Below are 22,337 nucleotides of genomic sequence, written 5' to 3'. Positions count from 1 at the left end.
AGCGGAACGTGCTCATACTCCCAGTGCAGTAGAACCTAATGGGTTTACTGCCGGGAGAACCCCAAAGTAGATTCAGAACGAATATCAGATATGCGTAAAGCATTGAGTACAAATATTTACTGCAACCCAAAACCCATACGTGCAAAAACATACAATGACCATACGTGCGCACTCGACCTTTAAGACAATGCTTACATTGTTCTTGGCTATGCCACATCTGGTCGATCGCATTGGAAAATTCACCACGCCCAAGCTGACCCTTCTTCTAGCCAAGTCCCAGAGAGGGATGAGGCAACCAAGGAGAGGTGACCAATGAAAAAGGCTCGCCACCTTCCGACACTTTCCCGATTAGCAAATTCGGAACTGAGCCCGGAAGGAAGTGGAAATGAAGGCGTGCATAATCTATTGTGCGGCCCAAGATCAACCTCTGATTGGTTAATTAATAAAGGAAGAAGGGATCCCAAGTGGAGCGGGATCAGTGAACCATTTAAGAAGGGACTACGTAATGTACCCTCACTTACTCTTTCCAAATACTTCTTACACTGAAGGATAAGTCACGACCTACTCTCACGGAGGAGGACCGGAGAGATGAGTCGTTTAGCTAGCTGAGTTTTAATAATAAGTTCTTTCCACTATTGTGAATTAGTGTACAGTTGAATTGATCTCATCAAGACTGGATTGCGTGGGACCTGACCACTTGTGGTCTCACTTGGAGACAAGGAAGAACTGAAGAGTTGCAACATTGCAAGGGAACGTAATAACAAGCCATCGAAGAGAGACTGGAAAATCACGATACACTGCAAGTAAGTCCTTACAGCTAGTACTCATTCTTGATTTCTCGGCTTATGTAGACAGATTCTTGATTTGATTTCTCGGCTTATGTAGAAGACGGACGAATTATAGTCCAACTACGGAAGCTTCTCGGACATACTCTAGAACAAGACCAGCTACAGACGCCACAATGGATTTTCAATCCCTGCAACTATAAGTTGTTCCCGCACAGCTTCGCATAATCTCTATTTAGACTCTCTTACGACCTATATTTAGGGGCAACTGCACACGTGTTGAATTGACACACAATAACATTGCAGTGTTCGATCAGAGCACTACAATCACCATAACCTCTTAGTGATAATATTCAATAAATTATAACCTACTTCTGTTTATAGTAAATATATATCAACACCACAAGATTATTAAGAAATATAAGGATCATTTGTAGTTTCACCAAGGTTAATAATTCCCATTGGAAGTAAAGTAAAATAAATGAATTAAACAGTAATAATAAAGACCTGTGTTAATTATTGAAACGATGCGTTAACGCGTTACTTGCCCGGCAACCCCACACAACATCTAGTAGGTTTTATTGTTCTAAGTTGATTATTGCACGTTTGGCTGACGAGTCAGATTGTGGAAGTATTTTCCGAACAACTAATAAACAGCTTTTTAAAAAAAATCTTCAAAGGATTAATTAACAAAAAATTTATATTTTTTAATCATTCTTGTATTTTGTGAAGCAATTATTGTAATTTGTGTATTTTGTTTAATATTTTATTAATATAATAAAATATTATGTGCATATACCGTTTTATTAATTTAGTGCAGTCATTTTCAATTAATCCTAAGTATTTAATTTATTATAAAAAATTATTATAGTTCCTGTTGCCAATAATATATGGTTACATATTTATCAGTTAAGACAAGATGAATTGAAATTGTAATATTTTAAAATAAGATAGATGAAGCGCATGCGTAGTCTCAAAAATCTTGGAATTATTTAAATATTAGAGTTGAATATTATCATTTATTATTTACTATTTGCTATTATTTCATATTGCTATAATCATATAAGTATATATAATATACTTATATAACATATTTTGTTTATTAAAGTAGCATACGATTGAATATATCCATAATCAAATTATATTAAAAAATTTAATAGGCTAATTTAAAATTGAATTATTTGGTCAATATTTGTCGAAAATATGACACGCGCATACAAATTGTTGAATTTTGAATAATTTATTTGTAAGTAGTATAACTGTTAATTAGAAAAAAAATTATTTCATGTGCCAACTTCATGAACATTCTACATCATTATACTTTCAATTATTTATTTTATTTATATTATACACACGAGATAAAATAAACAGATTTTAATAAGTAATAGTTGCTCTTAAATTTGGCACATTTGGGAATGAAGTATTTCTTGTGAAATCGAAAATTAATTTTCTCTATTTTTTTTAAGTACGTAAAAATTTTTTATTTATGTGTTTGTGCTATATAAATTCAAAACCATTTTCAGTCAACTAATATAATTTAGTTTATTGCATTTCAATTTATATATTTATATATATATATATTTTTTCATTTTATATAGGCATTTGTATTAGTCGCAATTAAAATATTAAACAAATAAATGTAGTTATATGGATTTGGTTTGATTTATGCTTGCAATTGAACGATTGCATGTATGATGTGTGTGTTTTGAACAGTTCATTTTCTTATAAATTTTATAAAAATACTTTTTTTTTAGTTGTGGAACTAAACATGGATCCTGTTTGTAAAATTGAAGCGGGCAGCAGTGTTAATATTAAAAGAACTGATGGTAAAATATTTTTTGTAATGTATTATTAAATTTTTGTGATAAAAAAAATTACATTTCTAGTACATACATGATTTGCTAATTGTTTTTTATTTTAATTGCACAAAAATTATTAATTAAAAATAATTTATATCGTATTGAAAATTTAAAAATCAGATAGAATTTCTAACAAGGTTTAATTAGACTCATATTTCAAAATATTTCTAATACATCCTTTATTTGTTTTGATAGATACATAAAACTGAGGTATAGTTTTAGCATTATTAATAATCAGCTAGATGAACAAATACTAATATTGATTAAAATAAGGTGTTATAAAATTGTTACACAAATAATAAACTTATTTGAATTAACCAATAAGAAACAAAACTAATTCCATTATAAAATATTTGAATACAAAGTTTCAATAACGATTTTGATAATTTATTAATATATATATATTAATATTAATATAATATTAATATAAATATTAATATATAATATTAATATTAATATTAATATATATATATATATATAAATTGTGACTGCATAATAATATATTTTTTTATTTACATGTAAATTAGATGCAACTAATGAAATAAATTTTAATTGTAACTACAAAAAGTTGTAAATGATAACCGCCTCAACTATAGTTAGCAAAAATTTTTAAATTCATGAAAAATGTATAGTGTAATTAAACATTAATCTTTCTAATTATATATTTTCAAATCATTTTATAACAAAATGAAATAAAATAAATTTTTTATATTGATGATAACTGAAAAAAATCACTTAAAAAATTGACATAATTTATTTAGTTTTAAATGTTTATGGTTGAATGAAACACAAAATCGCTGTTATATAGAAAATTAGTTATGAAAAGTAATAAATAATTTTGTTTAATTTTTTTAATAATTGTAATGTTAATAAATTATCAAAATCGTTATTGAAACTTTGTATTCAAATATTTTATAATGGAATTAGTTTTGTTTCTTATTGGTTAATTCAAATAAGTTTATTATTTGTGTAACAATTTTATAACACCTTATTTTAATCAATATTAGTATTTGTTCATCTAGCTGATTATTAATAATGCTAAAACTATACCTCAGTTTTATGTATCTATCAAAACAAATAAAGGATGTATTAGAAATATTTTGAAATATGAGTCTAATTAAACCTTGTTAGAAATTCTATCTGATTTTTAAATTTTCAATACGATATAAATTATTTTTAATTAATAATTTTTGTGCAATTAAAATAAAAAACAATTAGCAAATCATGTATGTACTAGAAATGGAAAATGAATTATAGTATAGCAGATGCATAAAAATAATATAAGTATATATTTATTATATTTTTATAACATCATTTTCTTATTTTTTTCTTCATCCAGTGTTTTTCAATTGTTTAGTTAATTTTATCGCAGTATTTCAATGAATTGTATATAATTTTTTAATAAATTTTATAATAGGAGTATATGGGCTATTCTATTTTATAATAATTTTTTATTTTATTTCCTTATTTAAATTAACCTTTATCACGTTTTCATTTTATTATCTATCTTCTGTGCTGTATTATTTTGTTTTCGTTGCTTTTTTTATTTTCTTAGTATTCTTGGAAATTTTTTTCATTGTCCTACATATTTCCTTCTTTTTTTTTATTCTGTATATATATACATTTTTTACTAGTGTATAGATTGGTGTTAACTCATATAAGCTTTTCTTTTATCTCTAGAATATCAAATGTTTATTTTTCTTTTATTGTACTCAAGTTACAATAAGAAAATGTAAATGTTTAATCTGAATTTTGAAACATTCTTGAAAAGTTCTAGAAATTAAAAACTTAAAAAATTTGATGTAAGTATTGTTTTAACTTGAAAAAGCAAAGAATTGTTTCTTTCAATGTTTAAAGTATTAAAATTTGTTAACTTTAAAAGTTACTATTTAATCTGTTAAGAAGAGAAAAGGTTAAATATGACTTGCAAATCAGGGAATGATTACTAAACTTATTTCATTACTAAGCTATATTTTTAAAAATTAATATTGTAATGCTGTATATCAAACGTGTAATTTTCATAATTGATTAAAATTAAAATTGTTCAAAATATTGTAGTTAATTCATTGTACATAATTCCAGATTTATATTTATTATATTTGTTAATTGTAAAATACTTTTTTTTTTGTATTTTTTACTTTCATGTTTCTTATTGCTGCTCTATATTATTTATTCACTTTTTTTATGCTTCTTTCGTATATTTTTCATTATTTACCAACATTTTCTGTTTACTTACTTGTTGCTTTCTACATGTTTATTCTAGCTATTCTATCTTCGTTTTGAGTCTTGTTTGATAATTTTTTCTAGTAATTTTTCACATTATTTTCTTTGCATATAAATTCTTGTACTATTTTACTTATATTTTTTCCATGTATTTAATTAAGTTTATTTTTTTTATTTTATAGTTTTAAAAAGTAAATATTCTTGTTTTTTCTAATATAAAATTGTCTTTTTGTATGGAATCTATCAATATTTGACTATATGAATATATACTATTAACCAAATATTTTTGTCCAATTTATTATATTTCTAAATATCGTTCTCTTTGTTTTTATTTTTCATTGTTTGAAATGTTGACATTCTAATTGCTGTCAACCATGCATTAAGATCATAATACATATTCATTTTTATTACTTATTAGTCCCTTTCTTGTTTATGTCGTTTTTCATTGAAATTTTATTTTATGTTTTAATGTTTATGATAAGAATTGTATAAAATTTTATATTATATACTATTATAAATTGACAAAATATAACAAATATTAAACTTGTGCAATTTTTTATAAGATAAATAAAATAAATTAATAAAATGAAATGTAAAACATTATCGGTAACACATAATTAAAGAATAATTAATGACAATGTGCAGTGTGCGTTATTTATATAATTTTAATATTAGATTGTTATTTAGCAAAAGAAGTGAATAATTTTTTAAATATTCAAAAATACATAACTTATTTATTAGATTTAAAATTAATATCATTGACTTAATATTAGTTCAAGTCTTACATACAGTATGAAATTGATTGGTACTGTTAATAATCAAATTTTTATAATTGATTCCCCACATATTTATTGGTTTAATATTACATAAAAACTACTAAAAAAATACTAAAAATGTAAGTATGAGAGGTATTTAATATAATTCTTAGTAATGTTGTGCATAGGTATCAATTTATAGGAGAGATTTGTGTTGCAGATAAAAACATAATATTTATGTAATTACTATATTTTATTTGATCAGATATTGATATAACATTTTTTTGTTTTCTTTTATTATTGCTGATTAAGTGATAAAACTATTGAATTAAATAATCAATATATATATATTAAAAAAAAAATCTACAGAATACATATGAGAATATTACATATAAAAATAACAAATTTTAAACTTCCTAAAATTATCTATACTTTTATATATTTTTGAAGCTCATAATATAACAAATTTCAATTATAAGAATTTAATACTTCTTATCTTAAAATACATTAGAAATAATAGTTTTAACCTAGTTGTATTATTCTAGTGTTTATGAAAACAATTTTCGTTCAATTGATCACTATAACAGTATAACATTAAAATAAAATAATTTTGTAAAACCAAATACGTCATTTATAAAACTATTTTTAAAAGTATTACAAATATTGGATTACAATATTTAAGTCAGTATATTATTGTCTTCTATTTTTAGATATAATAAACATGTTGAATAATAAACAAGGCTCATTCAGTGATAGAAAATAAAATAGAAAGAAGACAGCAACGAAGTGAAATAAAATACCCATGATCGGGTGACTATGGGCGATTAAAATGCGGGGAAAGGTAAACATTGTTAAGTAACAATCTGAGAACATTTATAAATGGTCTACGAAAAATTATGTGGGATTTTTTTTTTTTAATTTCATTTTATTCTATAAATCGACCATTGGCTTCAACGGTAGTTTCTTATTATAGTTGTAATATTTATTAATTATTGATTATATAAAGTTTAAATATAATATCAAAATATATACAAACATATTTTAAAAAACATTTATATAGATTGTAATTTCCATTTTCTTCCTTGTTACTTTTAATTAATACACATTAAATCTATTAAATTAGAATACAAATATTTTATAATATAGTAAATGTGTTCATGATGCTTTAAATTTTAAGTTTTAAAAAATAATATATTTTTGTTAATAATAATGGCATAGATTTGTTGACTGACTTTGCCTATTAATTTAATTTAATTAATTTAATGTGATAGTTTACACATTTTCGAGCTACAATTTACGTCCAAATTATGATGTATCTTATAGAGGATTTAAGTAGTTGATATGTAATACTTACAAAACTAAGGTAAACTGTATGTAATAGTTTTTATTAATACGATATATTCGCAGTAGCTAGTCCTATATTGAAAGAAGATAATTCATGAGAATCAACTACATTTTTGACACTATATTAGTTTATTTAAACTATATTAGAGAGGCATCATACAACTATTTTCGTTTCTTCTTATTGACCTACGGTAATCATACTTCTGATCTGCCTTTCTTAAATCGTATGGATAGTTTGAGCCATTTTTGAAATTACCAAACAATTCATAAGTATTCTATCTTCGTGGAAATTCTCAAATTTTTTTTAACAAATTAAGAGTGGTGTTTAAATTAATATATGTATTTAATTTTTATTGTTTTGTTGGGTTTCAGGACGAGTTCACTCTGCTATTGTATCAGGTGTAAATTGGGATCAACACAGTGTTACTGTGGAATGGTTTGAAAAAGGAGAAACAAAAGGAAAAGAGGTACAATAAAAATTTGAATTGTATTCTAAATTATAATATTATAAATATTATACTTATTTAATTCTACATCACTATTAATAAAAACCAATAACATCTAAGCAAATTTTATATATGATTTTTATCTTTAAATAAGATTATAATGCAAGTGTTATATTCCTTCATATTTTAATATTTCATCAAATGTAATTTGATATAATATACTTAATATAATATATTTATTTATAATTTTAGAAATTATGTTTTAATGTAGTTTTAAGTTAAATAGTTCTTCTAAGTTTCTCTCTTTATATACATATATATATATATATTTCTTATAACTTAAGAGATAATCGGGAAATAATGCATTGTACATTATACATCAAATTAAATCATAATTACACTTTATTGTTAATCCATAATGTGTAAAGTATGAGTTGACTTTTATCGAATCTATCATTAATTTTCCTTAAATCATCAATTATGTAGATGTATCATGTAATACAGTATTTATAGTTTGAGTGTGATTTCGAGTCACTGTACTTTTTCATTTAGGTCTAAAAATTAAGTATTTTATAAATACAAATAAATTTTTTTATTTAATATTTCATTTATTTTATAATATAAACTTTATATAATCAACACCTACAATTTTATTACATAGTTTGATTCTCAAGGTTTTATTGTCAAATGATATAATCATTTTTTATACTTTATACTTTGTACAGAGATGCTACAATTTATTGCATTTAATTAATTTTTTATTTTTTAATTAAAGTTCTTTCTGTGATTTATAATAAATACTAATTAATAATTTTTTTTTATAATCTTCTATTTATTAAAACAAATATTCTAACAAATAGTAGACTGAAAGATTTTTAATAATGTATCTGGAAAGTAATCATTGAATGATGTTATTTTAAAACTAAATGAATAAGTATGCTTGAGCAAATAGAAAATTAGAAAAGAACAAAAAAATTATATTCTCTCAGATCTACTTAAAATGTACTCACAGAATTTTGTTTACTTGATGTATTTTAAGTGTGTATAATTCTTTTCAAAATTTTCATTGAAGATTTCAAAATTAGGTATGATTAAATATATCAGTAAATTAGTTTAAGCAATTATCCATTTAAATAAAAATTATTTAAAATAGTTTATTTATAAAGTAAAGATATTTTTGGTAGATATGTTTAATAAAAAAACTACATCTTTTCTAATTTTAGATGTATATTTATAATTCAGATTGAAATATTTCTTATTGTAAAAAGATCACATGAATCGTATTTGTTTTAATAAAAAATCATTTAAACATTTTAACGTTTAAATTAATTTATCTTTTAAATATTATTTACCATTATATATTCTAACATTATTAGATTTCAAATATTTTTTATATTTAATTCTATATATTTTTAATATTATATTGAAATAACATTTCGTTAAATGAAATTTTTTTAATTTACATATTGTATATTAATAAAGATTAGCAGTGAAGTGTATATTTATTGAAGAATTAACGCTTAAAATATAATTTTTCTAATCTTTGATACCTTATCTATTTTTGTTGTAGGTTGAAATTGATGCAATTCTTTCTCTGAATCCAGAATTAAACTTCAAAAACGTTCCACCATCATCACAAGCCAGCAGCCATATGTTGGCTTCAACTAAGTCCAGGGTAAACATATTTTTATCTATACAATCTAATTTATTTTATCTAATTTATATCTATATATTTGAAGAATTTTGTTTATATTTCATTAATTTATATTTAAATTTATTGTTTATGAAAATTGACTTCATAATAATATAAAATTGCCAGGGTAAGATGTATATTTCATCAAACATTTTGTTAGTATTCATTAAATTAAATAAAAAATATGTTCGCTGTTAAGAAGTACGGCTGTAAAAAAAATTAATCAAATAATTTATCTATTATCAAAATTTCAAAAACTATGGAAAAATCTCATTAGAAAACTTCAAAATTTAACCTAAAATAATAGAATTAATTTATATTATTATCCAATATTAATACATTTCTGAAACTACAATAGAACAAAATAATATCAGAAGGCATTAAAGAAGCATTTTACATTTTTATATACAAATGATTTACATTTAAATTTATTATAATTTATTATAGAGATTATTAAGAGTAATTACAGAAATATTTAATGAAATATTAATATACTTAATATAATGTTTCACTTTAATCAATTCAAAATAAAATTTATAGATAAATTAAAAATATGTACCTTATATATTATGACGAGAGTGTCTAGGATAATTTTACTTCTTTTAAAATTATTGGTTATTTATCGTATAAATCAAGTATTTTGTACAGCAGCTATTTATTTACAATTTGAAGTATTGAGAAAATACTACAAATATACTTCTATCATTGCATCATAAATTAATAAATTTTTTTATTAATAAAAAATATCTATTCATATTTATAAAATAACATTTTTTTATATTTTTCAACGTTGAATGTTAAAAAAATAAAATTTTTTATTTGCTATTTATATTATCAACAACAATAATGTAATTTTTTGTTTAGTGAAAGTACTTTAAATATTATCTATTAGAATATAAGGAGTATATTTTTTGTCCTATAATATTTCATATGAAATGTTTTGCATCATTTAAAATGTATTATGGGTATAGAAATAACTTTTAAATTAAATTAAACTATAATATTTTTTAATAAATACAATTTAAGCAATTAAAATGTTATTTAAAATGATTATCAATGATTTACATTATATCGCAATATATTTTAACAATTAGAATTGATTTAAATTGAATCGTTTTTTCTTTTTAATGTTAATAATGTGATTTTGTACAATTAATCAAATGCAATAAATTAATAGGCATCATTATAAATTTTAAATGTAAATATTTTAAGAAAATATATATATCTATAAAGACCTAACATTGAATTTTGTTTACAATTTTTGTTTAAAGTTTTTCAAACGAAATATTAGTTCATTCACATTTGAATGACATCAACAAATTTTATTAATAAAATAAAAAATTTAGTTTTTGATTGCATAAAAAATTATTAGCTTAAATATTTCTATAATTTTTTAAATATAATTATAGAATTTTACTCAATTATATTATGATCTTATATATATTAAACATTTATTATTATAAAAAAAAATTTTAATATAAAACTGTGATAAATATAAAAATGAATGAAACAAAATATATATTGAAATAAATTTAAGATAAATGAAATTGAATAAATTCGATTAATTTTATTTATTGAGGTAAGTAAAGTTCAATTTACTTGATTTAATTAATTTTTAGATGTAAGCCCCTTTAAATGTGAAAGACACAAGAAACAACAAAACAAACAAAAAAGCTAAATATTGAATATAAAAATTTAAATCTGTGTAATAATTAAGTAATGAAAGATTTTTAAATTAGTGTCAAATTAGTGACAAAATTTTTTCATATTTATATTGATTTTAGATATAATTGAGAACGATAATGATATATATATGTATATTATGTCTATGTGTACATGTGCGCTCGCTTGTGTGTAAATAATAAGGTAATCAATAACAAATAAATTTATATATATTTAATTTTACAATAAAATAACTATTTATTATTAGAGTACTTACACTTTAATAATAAACGTAAAACTCACAGATTTTTTACATTGCAAGTGTTCGAAATTGTAAGAATATTCCCAAGTCATTAGACATCTGGAAAACTAGCTATTAGAGTTCCAAAAATCAAATCGTTAAGCATCCGGCTAAAACATGTCATACAAAGTTGTAACAAACAAGTCATAAAAATATAAGCAAAAAAACAAAAAGGGATATTAAAGGCAAGACTGCAACGTATACGCTGTTGTCAAACCCAGTTACACGTGGCTCGGATGTAAAACAAGAACGCGCCAAAGAAGTCCTCTCATGATGGGGATGCAAGTAAGAAGCGCTCTGATTGAAGCCGCCAATAATGAAAGAATCAATTCGATTGGAGACACCCAAAAAGAAGCGCTCTGATTGGAAATGCCAAAAAAGAGGCAATTCGTAAAGACCACGCGGTGGCCGAGAATGCTTTTAAGAAAGACGCCGGCAAGGCGCACCAGAGTCTCTTCTCACAAGAGAAGCCAGCAAGGATTCTCCTCCAAAGGAACGCCAATTAACAAGGATGTAGACATACACAGTAAAGGCCAATTAAGAGGCAAAGCCTAATCATATCCAACTCATAACATGTGCAAGATAAGTGCAAATCAAATCATACACTCGCAGCAGCGCAAGACAAGGAAAAGGGAACAAGAAAACAGTGGTGTACAAAGCACAACATAATCATAACCTATAAGGAGCCGCTCGAGGCAAATTGAGCAAACAATACGAGGTATAGCCAGAAAAACACAAAACATAAACTAGAAGCTGCCGCACGAGGCATAACCTGCAGACATCACTAGCTGCTATCAAGAGCACAAAATCTGCAAAACTCACAAGGTAAAAGTTCCATTCCTTAATAACGATAATAATACACAATATGCCTCACAAGGTAAATAACTGTAGAGCGACCAAGAGCACACAATCTACAAACGCTTAAGGGGCAAGTTTAGTTCCCACAAGATAGACTTACGAAACGCCGTACGGGGCAATATCTGCAGATTAAGATGAAGTGCCACCAAGAGCACACCTGCAGAACCTTCAACGTAAGCAATAAGACAATACCAAGGCAAATTCAAGCTACTGCCACGTGCCACTGCACAAGGAAGCACGGGGGTTTACGACCTTATTCTTCTACGTGTATAACTCCACCACCACGTGCATTACATATAAAACAGAAAGTTACGCCCTTCTACCTGTACATGGAATGCACATTACGCTCTGTGGCAATAGCAATACGAAACTCAAGAAACGAAGGCATTCAAACATCAACTAAAAATCATTATAATACAACTAATGCAATTATCGCAATAAACTACTACAAATATTAAAACTATTTATTATTGAGTACATGCACTATCCTGTTCACTTGCCCGCAATCCTCCCTTCCACCATCTGGGAGTTTACACCTAACTCTAGATATTTGGCCCTCCTCGCCCGATACTCTATTTTTAGACAGTAAGTAATACTTAAAATCATTGTAAATTTAATTTAAATATTAATTAAATTTCTTTATTTTAATGGTTGGTCAATTAAAAGTATTTAGTTTAGAAGATATTCTTAAATCGGGCATTTTTTTCATTTAATTTTTATTTAAAACTAAATTGAAATTAATTTAAATAAAGATAAATTAGATATGGAATTATACACAGTAATTAAACAAACTATTGTTATATAATTAGAATGTTTTTAAGAAAAAATTATGAAAAACTAAAATCTTATTTAAACAAAGAAATTAATAAATATTAATAAGGATTAAATTAATAAACATTCGTCCATCCTTAATTTGAAAATGTTGTAATCGATTTAAAAATTATGATTTATAATATAAAAAAATACTAATAAAGTTTCATGTTAGTAATGTAGACTTGATATAAAATAATATAAAATATAGGTATTGATATCAGTTGCGAGCTAAATGAAATAAAATTTTATGATTAAATACAAAAAATTTGTTGTTACTACTAATTTTTTATGATATTTTAATATTTAGATTAGTTGTTTAAAATTATACCTGTACTTTAAATTAAAGTTTTCAATTTATCATATTTTATACTCAGGAAAATTTGCACAATTGGTTTGTTTTTTATTCCTTTGTTTTGATTTTTTTTAAACTTTGTTGAACGCAGACAATAAAACAAGGTAAAAGGTTTTCCAAGATGAGTCAAATTAATACTTGTTTTTATTAAACTCTTAAAATATGATTCTGTATATGATTAATTTATTTTATGTTATTAATTCCATCGAATCTTTATAGATTTGTACAGTAACAATTATTATTTTAATAATATTTTTGGTGTAGAAAATGGTTCTGTGTAATTAAAATTAATATATATAATTAGGTTATAATTGATTTCATATAATTTTTTAAAATAAAAATGAAGTAAATTTGTTATATTCAAAGTGATAATTGCCACTTAACATTTTTGTGTAAGTTGTTTTTTATGTAATTTCAATTTTTATATAAATTCAATTGAGAACAATGGTTAATAAATTTGAATAATATAATATCAGTTTTATTAGTTCAACTGCAATACATAATTATTTCATTTTTTAAACAAAGTCGTGAGAACAAACTAATCAAATTGGTTTATACAGGTTTTTCGAGTAACTTGATACTTTAGTATATATAATTGTTTCAAATTAGGAAATAAATTATTTTAAAATATTTAATTGAAAATATTGATAGATTAAGATTTGTGAAAATAAAAATTTGATGAATTTGAAAGAAAATATTTTGAAAATAGAAAAACAATTGAGAAAAGGAAATTATTCAAACGTTAAAACAGCGTTTTAGAAAAATTAAATCGGAATAACAATTATATTATTTTATTTTATGTACTTTTTAATTTTTATTATGTATGTAGAATTATAAATAGTAAATTTAATTATGTTAAATTAAACCAATTGTTAAAAATATTCGAATAAATAAGGTTTTCTTATTAATAATTTGAATATATTTTTTCAAAAAATAATTACATATTAGATATTTTAAAATATTCTTTAAATTTTACATTATTAATATTCTTTGTTCCATTCAAGATTGTACTATTTTCTTAACAAATAATATTTGAAAGGATATAGTATAATATACAGTTTGATAACATTTTCATTTATTTGTACGTTTTATAATTCCTGAAAATACTCATAACGTAAAATAGAACATTTTAATTACAAGTCTTATTTTCGTTCAGTTTAAATTATTGTTTAATTTTTTTAATAACTGATAATAATTATTCTAAGCGCATGTTTGAATGATTTCACAGTATACAAATATTTTTGTTTCAGGCTCTGGAAATTAGTAGTTATCTACGAAGTAAATCTATTTTACAGATAAATGATTGTGAGAAATGACAGAGAGTTGATGTGGAATTTGAATGAATTAAGAATGTTTTGAATAAGATTTTTATATATTTATTGTAAATAAACGTAATATAACGAACTAAAATATAATTTTCTTTTTTTTTAAATAAATTGGTAATGAGTTTTTAACATAACATTTATATATTTATATAATTGTGTTGAATAAAAAAGCATATTATACTAATGGATAATCCATAAGCAAATATGATGCCAATAATAAATATATGGCTTGTTATTGAACTCTTTCAAAATATATCATAATTATTAGGTACGGTTGATTTACTTACATTGAATATATTCTATATTCCCACGGGGCATATTTCTTTAACTTTCTTCAATTTTCAAAGTAAATATTCTCTAAACTGATCCCACTTTATCAGTTTAAAAACTTAATTTATATTCTCATTAAAACATTAAAAAATATATTAAAAATTTGTTTAATGTAATAATTTTGGTAGCAAAATATTAAATAATAAATAATTCATTAATAATGATTTTAGTAGCAATTATTTAAACAAATTTATTGGTTTTTGTTTTGCATATCTAACTCTTCTCCAATTTTACTGTGGATATCTTTAGATAAATTAATCTTTTATCCATATCAATTATATTTTTTATCGATCTTATATTTAAAAATAATTTTCATAGTTTTTGTTTTATATTGCTTATTTTTCAACTACGTATCATTAATGCTCTTTATTTTTTCCTGCTTAGTGATTGCAAAATTAATTAACGAAATAATGTTTTTATTTTAAATAAATGTTCATAATTTGTAAAAAATAACGGTGATGATAACCACCTAAACTGTCTTCTTAAATTTATTGTAAATATTTCATTACTGAACATTTACATCATTTTATTTAATAATTCTATAAAAATTTTAAATTGTTTATTCTAGTATCTTTTAATTTTATAACCTTATATATATATAAGTTTATAAAATTATATATATATACATAGTAATTTATTGCACAACCATAAACTATAAACAAATAATTTAGTAAGAGTTACACGATATTAAATAATGATTTATTTAAGACCCATACAGTTGAAACAAAAAATATTAAAGATGAATGTTAAATGAAATTATAAGATACTTTGATGATTTGTTATTTATAATAAACTAAATATATCATAATAATATATTTTTATTTATTAAAGTTTGGATATATGTATTTAATTTAAAAATGAAAGCGTTAATTAAAATCAAGAATTCATAAATCATTCAATATTTTTAAAAAATATGTGTATATTTATTCTTTTATGATTTTTATAATTAATTTTTTTTATTATTTTTTTTATTATATTATATATATATATATATATCTCGATTTGAAATATTATAATTGTGTGTATTTATGATTATATTAAGTTAATAAAATTATAATTCTATCAGAGGAAATACCTTATTGATGATTAATTGGTATTACTATTATCTTATATTTTATATAATATAATATATGGTATTAAGAATATTAACCATCTAGTTACATATCATTGTTAAAATTATATGTGATATTTAAATAAAAAAATTTATGGGATACTGCAGAAATTTTTAACCAAATATGTAATAGAGTAAAATCCATAACTACATAATATTTTTGGCTCTCTATTATTCAAGTACAATAATAGTATGTTCTGCAACATTAATTTTAATTTACAAATAATTGATCATAATTAGCATAATTATTTTATATAAATATCGTAATTGTAAATAAAACAATCATACATACACTATTTTTCAATTATTCATTTAAGTCATTAGAGTTTGATTAAATTTTATAACATTTAAGTTTTCTGGAAATTTTTAAATCAGATGATATATCCAAATACCTATTTTGAATAATTACATTTTTTATTGTTCTTTAATAAGAAATCTTTACACAAAAAAAATTATATTATTATTAACTAAAGTTTCATTATCAAACCAATTATGAGTATTATTTATATAAAATTATTAAAATATTTTGTAAAGAATCAAAAGAATTATAAAAAATGGAAACAAGCAAATTAAGTACAAAAAATAATAATAAAAAAATAAAACGTAAAAAAATATTAAATATAAAACTAATATAAAGGAATAATTTGAAAAACGTAAAAATTGATAAGAGGAGTTTCAGATATTAGATTCATTAAAAATAATAGAATAGATATTGTAATAATAGAATTTATATTTAAATATTTAATCTTAGTTTCAATCTAAATTAGTCTTAACAGCCTTGATATCGTTTTATAAAATAATTATAGAAATGATAAATGAATCCTCTGATATTTATAATAATATAAAAGAGAAAATTTTTTTAATAAACTATACTGTTTAATTATAAAAAATATAGATATTTTTTTTTTATAATATAATTTAAGGAATATTTTACATGATATTATGTCACTGATACTATAATAATTATACTTGTTTGCATTTGCTATAGTAGAAATAAACTATAGTAGAAAAGTGACATATGATTATATGAAGTACAAAGATCTATTAAAATATATTAACTTCGTAATGCAATACTAATCTAATTCGGGAAAATTTCTACCATAATCCTTTAAATAATCTCGAAAAATTGACAGTTAATTGAAAGTTTTTTTTTATGGGTAAAATACATGATTCATGCTCAATGATACATATTTTGCTTGTAAATATTTTGTCATTACACTGTAAAGGTATTATGAATTAATTTTGATAAAAGTTAATAAGAATTTATAGTGGATGACAGAATTTATTTATTTTAAACAATCATTTTGTATTGGTCTAAACAAATATCTGCATGTGAATCTTTTATCGTTAATAAACCAGGGAGATCAAACATAGTTTAATAATGAAATGTGGCACAATCTGACGTGTACCAGGATTCTTATTAATAAATGTCTAAAACATGAAATTTTAATTTAGTACCTTTTTTGAAAAATAACTGGCAGTAGTGTAGTTCTGAAAATAATAAAAACTACCTTGCTATTTATACACGTTGTACTATATTTTCAGTATAATAAAAATTTCATGACGATAATTGATTTTAAGTCATTAATTTAATTCATTTTTTAAAAGAGAACTTCTAAATTTATTTCCTCTGTTCAGCATTCGTAGTGTTATGAATATAGTATGTTAGCGAAATTTCCAAGCATTTTATAAAAAATTTAACAGGAAAAGATATATTTTAAAGTATAATGGTGTTGGTTTATATGAAATGATGTTAATTTTAAAGAAAATACCAACGAACTGGAGTCAGATCAATATCTTTCTACTACATAATTCAAGTTAGATTCAATGTTCAGATCAGCGAAAGTATTAATTCTTGTTTTCTATTTATTCATATTATATTATATGACTTGCAAAATAATGTAGTATCTGAAATTGCTTATAATACCTAATATTCTTCTTAACTTATGTAAGGACGTACGTTTTAACATAAATGTACAGTTATAAAATTATGAAGCAATATAATTAATTATAATTGCAATTATTTAGAAGGAAAAACTAAATTTCTAATGTATTTATGAGCTTTTTGAATATTGCAAAAATTATCTTCGATATGAATTTTATTTATTTCATTAAAAAATTCAATAATTTATTGATCATATGTTTATTTATTTTTCAGCATGCTACTAAACCATCTATACCTGTGAAATGTGAGTTTTTAAAATATTATAAAATATAAATGTATAAACAAATTAGATAATATTTTAATTAAATCTAACGGAGCAAAAAGAACATTTTTAAATATAAAATATTACTAATAAATATTTTTAAAAAAATATCAATAAATTGTTACTTTTCGTTTTGTGATCGAGTTCGATAATTATTCGAGTAACAGTTGAAAGTAGTCGAATATTACACTTTCATCTGTTCATGTGCGAGCCCGAATGATAATTTTTTTAGTCTATACCATCTTTATTGAAATATTAGTATCATTTCCGTAATTCTTTCTTCCCTTTACTTCTGTACTCATCTTATTAAGTTTTGGATTAGATAAAATTTGCTGTACTATTCATAAACATACGCCGATATTATATATTTTGTAGACTTAAAAAGTATCTTCATATTTTAATATAGTTCAATCAATCTTATATGATAAAATTTATTAATTTTGTATTTCAATTAATAAATAAAATAAAATAAAAGGAGATATTTGTAAAGTGCAAATATGGTGAAAAAAAATAATATAAAAAATTTTCAAAGATGGACCTAATAAGATAAGCGATAACCCATGTTTTTATTACATTATCTCAATTGAAACCACATAAAATATTTCCTGAACATGAAAAAATCTGATGAAACATATATTACACGAAATGAACAGAAGTTGATTATATTACGATATCGTCTTTCTACATTAATATTATAAACTTTTTAAACAATATTACTATATTTATAATCTGATTAACCAGTTTTAAATATCTGAAGAATCGTATAGCTATCGTGTACACAGCATGTATTGATGAGAAAACATGCATAAATAATATTTTTACAAAAAATTCTCATTACAACATATTCATATACAGAGAAAAGGAAGAAGGACGTAGATACATATATATATATATATATATATATATATATATATATTTATGTATATTAATAGAAATATATGTTTTAGTAAATATTTATTGAAAAAATTATTCTCACTTTATTTTATGTAAATAATTATTTATTATTAATATTTAATTTTGGAAATAAATCTAATTAATGTTTAATTATATCTTAAATTTTTTGTACGTGTCATTTTTTGACTAATTTGCTCTTCTTGTAAAAGCTGTTTATGAAACTTATTAACTTGATTTAATGCTTCATTTAACATATCACGTTGTTTTAACATAATTTCCTCCCATTTCTGTGCATAATCTGAAAAATATTAAGATTATATATTTCTTACAGCAATATACTTAATAATGATTACTGCATTTTTAAATAATTGAATTTATTATATGATATTGAAATAATATTTAAGGTATATTTTAAATAATAATATATTATTAACAATTTCTGAATAATTGATAAAAAAATAGAGGTAAAACATATAAATTATGTATTACAAACAGTTTCATTTAATAAATTGCAAATATTTTCCTTATTTCATCTTTGTGTTCGATATACTTAATTATACGTACTGTGTACGATGAAATTTTATATGATTATAATTTTATTTGTGGATTTGAACAGTTAGTGTATGTTGGAAACTGTTTTATTTCCTGGCTCGAACTGCCAATGTTTCGATAGCTTTAATTTACCGTCCGCCCTAGCGAGTGTTTGGGAAGGAGTTAAGTGGAAGGGCTGTAGAGTACAGTGTGTGCTTCTTTGATAAATATGGTTTATTATTAAAGTTTATTTACAATTATATTATTGATGTGTTGAATTTATGCGATGGAAGGTATATCCTATGTTTAATCACCAAGATGCACCAAGCTGTTGCTTGAACCTGTTCCTTTTTTTGTCAGTGCTATAAAATATCTGGCAAGTAACATCGTAACATTTGTATTTGGATTCCAAAACTTCGCTTGCTCAAAATTCTCACGCATTAGTGTCATAAAACATCTGGAAAAACAATACCATAACCACGGGAAAACCTATAGTTTTGACATTTGCGTTTTCGTTCCGCTCGGCAACTACATCAAGCATTACTGCAAGCCGACCTTCCTTCCACTTCCCGCTGTCACCAGATGTGGCTCATCATGAAGACCCAGAGACGACTAGACGCTTAATTAACTCCGAAGCCAAAAGAGGCGCTGCCCTCGCATTTTAAGGGAGGAGTCTCAGATTGGAGAGAAAATAAGGGAAGGGGTTCAAGTAAAATTCATGGTCAGCAAATGTATTTAAGGAGCGCAATTTTCAATACTCATGTACTCTTGGTACTTAACTCTTGATACTTAACAGTCTCGATACTTAACCCCTATCACTCGTGATATTTATCTGTCTTGTTATTTACTCTCCATAGTTTTCAGTTAGTAATATTTTCGTGATATTACTCTTTTCGAAGTGTCTCTGGGTCTTTGATATCAATTGCTTATTAGTATTTTTGATATCACTATTTTAGTAATACTCTCTCCATATATTAAACCCTTGAGACATTTCATACTCAGTTAAGTTTTTAGTGAAAGTCTATTTAGCGCTATTTCGGGAACGATTTACACTTCTTCGGATTGTCCATTAACACTGTTACTGGAACAGTAGTTACTGCCCTGGAAGAACCACGACATAAACCCGTATGTCCACTAACGCAGTTGGCCTTTGAGTTGTCAACGGCATCAAATTGTATCGGTCGAACTGGCCTTGATAAAACAAGTCGGAACGACGGCCCCATAATCATGAAAACCCAGAGGGAGCGAGGTGCAAAAAATTTAAAAAGCCTGGTTCTGTGCTTTTGTGTGTTTCGCTGCATCAGAGTTAAATCTCGAAGTTGTCTCAGACTATACAACTGACAGCTTCATTTCCGCATACAAAAGATTCACTGCTCGCCGAGGAAATGCAAAAGCATTATACTCGGACTGTAGTACGACCTTCACTTGGGCTGATGCCGCCTTAAAAAGACTGTTCATTCAAGATACCCATGAACATCATCAAATTTTTAAATATTATGGTGCAAGATACAACTCATTGGGAATTCAATCCACCCGCAACGCCCCATATGGGAGGCAAATGGGAAACCGTTGTAAAATCAGTAAAACACCACCTAAGACGCACCATTGGAGAAACTATGCTGATCTTTGAAGAGCCTACTACCTTACTTGCTAAAATCGAGGTAATCCTCAATTCAACGCCTTTAGAGCCAATGAGAGATGACCCGAACATATTGCGGCACTTACCCCAGGATATTTCCTCATAGTGAGCCCGCTCACAGCTCTTCCAGAACCATTACTCAAGAATTTGTTCATGTCAAGATTACGTCGTTGGAAATTCATTCAACAACATGTATAACAAGTTTGATCACAATGGGCAGCTCACTATTTGCAACGCAACAATCAATTTCAAAATGGCTTCATCCACGAAATGATATCAAAATTGGCTCATTGGTACTCATTACCGATGAACGTTTGGTTCCCCTCCTTGCAAGTGACCCCTCGCTCGAGTAATCGAAATGTATCCCGGTAAGGATAGGACTGACCAGAGTAATAGCATTAAAGACCACTTCTACCACCATAGTAATACCAATACATAAACTTGCAGTACTACCAATCCCTGAAAATAAAAAATAATCAACAAAATTGATGATGGCGGACGATATGTCCGGAATTGGAGCATTTATCCAAAGCCTTCGGTTCTCGGAAAGTTTAAAAGCCATCTAGCTCTCGAATGTTTACATTTACTTTCATAGTATTCTCGAATGTCCTACAAGGCTCTTAGCTTTCGCGTCTTAGCAACGTCGTTTGAATTCTCGAATTTTCCAAGCCTTTGCTTTCGCAGAATTCTCGAATAGCCGAAAAAGTCTGAAAAATAGGCACTTGAGAAATAATATAACCATTTTATATTATAATCCACAAGGCAATCTCTGATAACGTTTTCTTTTACTAGTTTTTTCATTCTGAAGCGATCATTATAGTTTTACTATGTTGCAAAATTTTTATTAAACTATTGTTCGGGATTGAAGCAGTCCCATGAATTTCAAACAAAAGAAAGGCCATTTACGCAGCCCGGCGTACCGCATGTGCGCCTAGACTGACCGCGCGTGCAGCAAGGCTGGCCTCCACGTGCGCCTAGGCTGATCCGCACGTGCGGACCGAGGCGGGCACTCGAGAAAATGTTTACAAACAAAACTCGGCAAGTCCGAGCAAGTTTACGATTTGAAATATTATTTACTGCCAGCACTCACAAAAAAGGGACGCCTTCGAAACTTCTAGAAGCTTCGTTTTCTCACGCCAAAGGAAAATTTCTGGAAGGGACACGCATCGACACTGTTGCCGGCGCTGAAGACGCCGCATGCACATTTAA

At 24.7% G+C, this 22,337-nt stretch overlaps 1 protein-coding gene across 2 annotated transcripts in view; it reads left to right on the top strand.

Annotated features, from left to right (window-relative positions):
• Positions 1–1,954: 1,954 nt before the first annotated feature.
• Positions 1,955–22,337, top strand: part of Klp10A (kinesin-like protein 10A) — a 63,386-nt gene continuing 43,003 nt past the window's right edge. Inside the window, exons 1-5 of one of the 2 annotated variants that reach the window (XM_011505570.1) lie at positions 1,955–2,031; positions 2,540–2,611; positions 7,339–7,433; positions 8,983–9,087; positions 18,016–18,046. In XM_011505570.1, coding sequence (XP_011503872.1) covers positions 2,554–2,611; positions 7,339–7,433; positions 8,983–9,087; positions 18,016–18,046 — 289 coding nt within the window. In that variant the 5' untranslated portion in view covers positions 1,955–2,031; positions 2,540–2,553. Of the gene's footprint in view, positions 2,032–2,082; positions 2,251–2,539; positions 2,612–7,338; positions 7,434–8,982; positions 9,088–18,015; positions 18,047–22,337 lie in introns of those variants that run through there. The other variant, XM_011505569.1, reaches the window with a different exon arrangement.

This window comes from Ceratosolen solmsi, unplaced genomic scaffold (genome assembly GCF_000503995.2).
Source record: "Ceratosolen solmsi marchali unplaced genomic scaffold, CerSol_1.0 scaffold22, whole genome shotgun sequence".
Classification (NCBI taxonomy): Eukaryota; Metazoa; Arthropoda; class Insecta; order Hymenoptera; family Agaonidae; genus Ceratosolen; species Ceratosolen solmsi.
This window is presented reverse-complemented; position numbering and strand designations above follow the sequence as displayed.